Source organism: Nesoenas mayeri (assembly GCF_963082525.1).
Source record: "Nesoenas mayeri genome assembly, chromosome: 1".
Classification (NCBI taxonomy): domain Eukaryota; kingdom Metazoa; phylum Chordata; class Aves; order Columbiformes; family Columbidae; genus Nesoenas; species Nesoenas mayeri.
In genome coordinates this window covers 213749289-213755346 of record NC_137541.1, presented here as the reverse complement: position 1 = coordinate 213755346, position 6058 = coordinate 213749289, and the positions used below count along the sequence as shown (strand labels likewise).

General features: G+C 52.6%; 1 protein-coding gene across 1 annotated transcript; it reads right to left on the bottom strand.

Moving 5' to 3' along the window:
• Positions 1-2351: 2351 nt before the first annotated feature.
• On the bottom strand, positions 2352-4643 carry LOC308037402 (folate receptor gamma-like; the record flags this gene model as incomplete). Its single annotated transcript, XM_080339148.1, has 4 exons — positions 2352-2689; positions 2930-3065; positions 3692-3880; positions 4506-4643. 4 exons carry the CDS (start codon positions 4641-4643, stop codon positions 2352-2354), a joined length of 801 nt encoding a protein of 266 aa, XP_080195274.1.
• Positions 4644-6058: the final 1415 nt, after the last annotated feature.

Genomic DNA, 6058 nt, shown 5'->3' with positions numbered 1-6058 from the left:
ATCCCTGGATGGCCCAGACAGAGGAGGGAGCATGAGAATATACTTTAAAATTTCTTTTTTAAAGGCAATGACTTATGAAGAGCCTAAATTTATTGACACAGGTGTCAGTGCAGGAGAAATTGGAGATGTTGTTAAAAGTGTGTAAAATACCTCACTTCGATGGACTGTGGTTTGGGCGGGGTGTTGGATCACAGGTTCCTAGACCACCCTTCCCCGGGGAGGTCTGTTTATGGTCCTGGTCCACCGCTCTGTTGAGGAAGGAGGATGCAAGAAGGTGCTGCTGGAGAGGGACCTACAGGCTCTTCCAGGGAGGCCCTGGAGGACTATGGAGCAGGAGGGAGATGCAAGTGCTCTCTGCAGCGTGGTGAAGGAGACCCACATCATAGCAGACCCCCTTCCTGACCACAGTGAGTCCCAACCCACACAGTAACAGTGCCCAGGATGTTTTCAGAGGGTTTTGGAGCGTCAGGTCTGCATGCCCATGGTATCCAGGACAGATGCAAATTCTTACGTGATGGTGAAGGAAACATCGCCTATCTCTCCCTCTAATTCAGAAAGAAAACAGAGGTTATTCAGGGAATGAGGTGTGCATCTCCCCTGAAGGACACCCATCAGGTGCACAGCCTGAGACAGAGCCAGGGGAAAGCTGGTGGCTGAGAATATAAAGAAACAGCCAAAAGACTCCATTCACCATTTCACCTGAAAGGTGCTGTCAGCCACAGTGAACCCTGATGAGATGGGTGCAGGGACAGCAGGACCCCTTGGCCCCCGCGTGCTCCAAGAGCTGTTGGACAAACGCAAGTGCGTTGGTCAGGGGGAGAAAGGTAATCGCTGCCTCCAGTTCCACGATGACTCACGCAAGGAGAACGCGGAGCGGTTTGGTGTGCACAGGCCCCAGAGCAGGGCTGCAGAGGTGCAGTCAGTTAGCTGATCTGCAGCACGGATCACAGGAGCTCTTCTCCGAAGCAAAGCTCCGGCTCTCCTGCAGAGCCCAGCAGTCCTGACACCCACAGCTGCTCCAGCGACCCCTGGGCAGCTCCCCAGCCTGCTCCACCCTGGGCCAGCCCTAGGGCAGCTTCAGCTTCTGCAGACAGAATGTTCTAGTTAGGGAGGGAAAGAAAAACACTTCTGTGTTTCATATGAAGGCAAAGAATAAGTAACCAGCTACAGTAGAGACTTTACCATTAGGAGCATTATAAACAAAAAAAAACCCACACACCCAACCCACAGCAGAAAAACTTCTGGGGATATCTGCTTTGATCTAGAGACCTCTTAATAGTATTTGAAGTACAATAAAGCTCTGCAGACCAGACCACTGTGGACTTTGCGTACCCTAAGCAGCCCCATGCATTTCCCCATTGCTCTCCCCTTTGCCATTCCGTTCAAAAGCTGATGGAGTTTTACTAGAGGCTTGTTTCTGCTGCAGAGGAATAATAATAATAATAATTTAAAAAAGGGCACAGAGCAGCAGGCCCTTGCACAGCTACCGCTGCCATCTGCGTGTGGGGGCTGTGAATCCATACCTCAGGGAACGGGAATTTTTGAAGGACCACAGACACGCAGCCAGAGCCAGAGGAAAGCTGCACCCACCAACCCGAACAGCTCAGCTGTAGCCAAGGAGAGGGAGTTTTCCACACAAGAACAGTTCTGATAAGATGCTCCTCGGAGTCACCAGCTGGGCTGGAAAAGCAGGAGCCACTTGCACCAGGCTTCAGCAGAAACTTGCTTTTAGCTCCAGCAATCCACACACAGAAGGTCTAACTGTCACTGCACCCAATTTAGCAAGGCCTGGCTCAGGGGGGAAGCAGCATGGAAGATAGGCTGTGAGCAAGGAGGAGACCCCACAGGTGCTTCCCATGGCCAGTTGTGGCCCCAGGAGTCGCAGTGCAGACACACAGGCAGCTCCGCACCTCCTGCAGCAGGGCGGGCTGAGCACAGCAGCTCAGGAGCCACCAGCACCCAGGAGGCCACATCTTTCCTACCCCTACATCTACAGGTCCCCACACTCTCCTCCCAGTCCAGACCAGCAGCCGTGTTCCACCCCCAGAGCACTTCTCCCCCCTCATCAGCTCTTCAGTACAGCAAAGCTGATCCGAATGAATGTTTTATTATCAACCCCACCCATCAGGGAGGCAGAAACGCCAGACACCAGAGCTCAGCCGAGGACCTTGAACAAGCACTGCAAACCCAGCACAGAGCCATGGAGCAGGAACAGAGCGAAGGAGCTCCTACATCAGAGCAAAGACACCCAGGAGAGCCCTCCCTGGGGTGGCAAGGAAACAACCACCTTTGTCAGCGGCCAAAAGTAGAGGCAGGTATCAAGGTCCAACAACACAAGTTGTCACATGCAGTCACAGAGACCCCCAGCCCCCAGGGAGCACCACAAGGGCCAGAGGCAGCAGGACCAGGACAGACCCCGGCAGAGCGCGCGCGGCTCGGCCCGTCTCCGCAGTCACGTTCTGCCGCCGAGCTGCGGAGGATCTCTTCTGCCAAGCATAGTACTTCGCCACAACCACGTTGGGGTTTCCATGGGCAGGGTCGAACCACATCTGGATGCAGCGCCCGCTGCCCCGGCGCTCTGTGGTGTATTTGAAGGAGTTGGACCAGATCTTCTCACACAGATCTTTTGGGTGGGGGAAGACTTCGCTGAAGGGTCTGCACATGGAGCCCCAAGGACAGCGGTTTGTTCCTGAAAATGGACAACAGCAGAAAGGAAAACAACATGAGCTAGCACACGTCGCTGATGTGCTTCCACCCAGGAGGAGCAGGTCACTGCCCACAGCCCATCTCTGCATCTTAGCTGTTGGATGGTGACTTGACCACCTTCTAGTCCGCAACCCCATTGGCAAGAGCAATTAGGGCTCCTGGCTCCAGACAGCAGGCAGGCAGCAGTGACCCTGCCAGGGCTTGCTCCACAGAGGCCACCCACCTGTTGCCCAGTTCCAGCCCTTATGCCAGTTGTCTTTGCAGGTGACAGCGTCCTTGCAATCCTCCCACCACTCCTCGCAGTCCTCTTTGCAGAGTGGCACATGAAGAATCCTCTCCCGGCGCCAGCTACTGTCAACCTGCAAAGGAACAGGACCACATACAATGGTGGTGACCCCTGAAAGTGAAGGATCAGGATCTGCCGCATCCCAGATTCCCCCCAGTCCCCTCCACTGGGCTCCAGAGCTGATCTCAGAAGAGTTCTGGCCCCAGCAGAGAAATGTTTTCACAACAAGTCATTCTTCCATCAGCCTGTCTGACTACCTGGCAACCAGTGACAGAGCCCAGGGAGCGGCAGCAGATGTGCCAGGGGGGCAGTGGGACATGAGGAAAAGGTTCTTCCCCAGAGGTGCTGGACACTGAACAGGCTCCCAGGGAGGTGTCACGGCCCAACCTGACAGTGTTCAACAAGAGACTGGACACCGTCCTCAGACACACAGGGTGACCTGCGGGGTGTCCTGTGCAGGGACAGCAGTTGGACTCCATGATCTGTGGGTCCTTCCAGCTCAGGACATTATATAATTCTACCTTAGCAGAGGGTTCAAAGTCCTTTGAATCCTTCCACCCAGTAGAAAAGTTTGCAGCATTCCTGGAAAGCACTCTCCCACATATACCAGGGGTATAGACTGTATGGGGGACCAGCAGATAATGTATTACATGGCCAGAATGAGCCCTGTTGTCTTAACTGCAACAGGTCTGATCCTACCTGTTCAATCCAGGGCCCCAGGTTGGGTGAGCACTCATACAAGCACGTGTCCTGGATGAAGTGACGCTTGCACTTGGGCGGCATCACCCCGCAATGGTTCCAGTTGAAGTTGTACAGGCTGGACTGGTCCTTGTGGGCTTCTGAGCTGGTGTTGGCCGTGCAGCAGGCGTTGTCCTTCCAAGGAGCACACTAGGACAGAGCAGGAGACGGGCTGGCTGGGGAGGGCAGGCAGCAGCTCGGGGGAGCCAGGGGATACTGATCCTGCAGGTCCCAGCTCCCTGCACAGCCCACAGCAAGAAACATTCAGCAGAAAGAGGGTTTTCTCTCCTCCAGCAAAACCCTTGGGCACTTTGGACTGAAGAGCTCAGGGCTGCAGCGAGGTGGAGCTGGAGGAAGAGCAGGAGGAAAACATTCGCACCAGCCTGAAACAGAAATAAACTCCTTTCTCTTGCACCCTGGCTTGCTCGCAGCTCCACGTCCACCAGGGACCTGGGGACAGAGCTATTCCATTAGCAAAAAGAGCCTCCAACACCGAGATAGGGAGCAGGTAAGAACACCTTTCCTTGTTGTCCTTTTCCTTGTTCTGATCTGCAGTACCTAAGCTTGGGGAAAGGGAGGCTTCCTGGTAAAGAGGGGTGAAATCCTCACACCAAGACATCTGCACTAGCCATTTATTAGAATAAAACAGCAAACAGTCCAGAAAACCAGCACAAGCTTTCCTCCTCAGCCTAAAGCACAAACCAGCCCATATCCTCTGGGTTGGTAGGCACAGGGGACCCAGACAATCCCACCCGACACATCAGCAGAGTCGTACCTGTTTGTACAGGAGCCCCTCCGGGCCAGGCGTGGTTTTGTGGTGTTTGGCATCCATGCAGATGTTCAGCAACGGGTCCTTCGCAGGCATCACCGCGCAGGCAGCCAGCAGCACGAGCAGGACCTGCTCCACTCCCATCCGTGCGGCCAGCCCAGCCGGGGAAGTGACAGCACAAGTGGGATTTTGCCACAAGCAGCAGCAAAGGAGGTGCTGTGGGGGTCAGACACTCCTGAGAACACACCAACAGACCAGCAGCTCAACACCAAGGACACAAGTACAGCCTCCCAAGCAAAGCTGCAAGGTCAGGTACACACTGTCCTCTGGACAACACCACGTCAGAGACAAACATCCCTTTCAATGCTTGGGCTGCCCAACAGCCAACCTCAGACACCCATGAACAGAAAGGGGATGTCGTACAAGACCCTAAAACTGGGGTCCTTTCACGCTAAGCCCACACTGTTCCAGCACAGAGGTTTAATCTCCAACACCTTCTGTAACTCAACATCGCTAGTTAGGGGATCTCGTTAGCTAGGGGCTCGGAGGAGGCAGTTCAGTGCATCAGCACACTGACATCTCGTGTGGACCACAAGCTGCAGGAGGCCCACCTTGTTTTCAGGAGTGTGTTATGAGAAGAAGGCATTTTCTTTGGTTTATCTACATCTGGGCCTTTAAAGACCCCCCCACCCCGATGCCTCCAAAAGGGACCTAACTTGAGCAACAAAAGGCATTTCACATAATCCTGGCTTAGCTTCCTCTGCCCACTTAGAAGAGGATGGGAGTTTTTGTAATAAGTTACTAAAATAATAATAAAAAAACAAAATAAACAAGAAAGATCCCCCCCAAACCAAACAACGATCCAACACACCACATTGCTCCCTCACATCCCTTGTCAATACAACATAAGTATCTAAACCAATCAATCGCCTTTTAAGAAGCATTTTGCAAAATAAAGGCAGGAGAAAGATAGACCATTTACAACATTAAAATAGCTTAAACAACACAGAAGGTTGTAATTACAGAACTATGGAAACAGACACATAAACCTGAGGGCTAAAAAGAAGATAACTTACCTCATTACTACATATATGCAAAAAAACCCCACCCTAAAATAACCTTACCAGCCCAGGCAGCCTCTAAACTCTCTGCAGCACCTTAAAAGCACTCAGCACAGCAGCTTCCTAGGCTCAGCTTTAAAGGAAAGCCCTCAACACAGGTGCTGGCACTTGTAAGCACCTTCCTAATGCCTGCAAAGAGGGTTTGTTACCGTTGTTGGTGACAACCAGCTTGTCCAGCCTCTTTCCCAACACCCTCTTGCTGGGAAGCAATTTAATGTGTTTTGGTAATTTTTTTAATAAAAGGTCTTATCAGCCTTGGCCATTTGTAACAAGCCCTTTTTTCTTCTACTGACCTTACACCAGGAAGTTCTGATCTGCACCATTGCACAAGGCAGAGAAGCCGAGGAGGGTCAGGTCCGGGATTCCGCCACGCTCCAGGAATAAATACAAAAGGACTAATGTTCATCACAAGAAAAATGACATGGAGGGGTGAGTCTC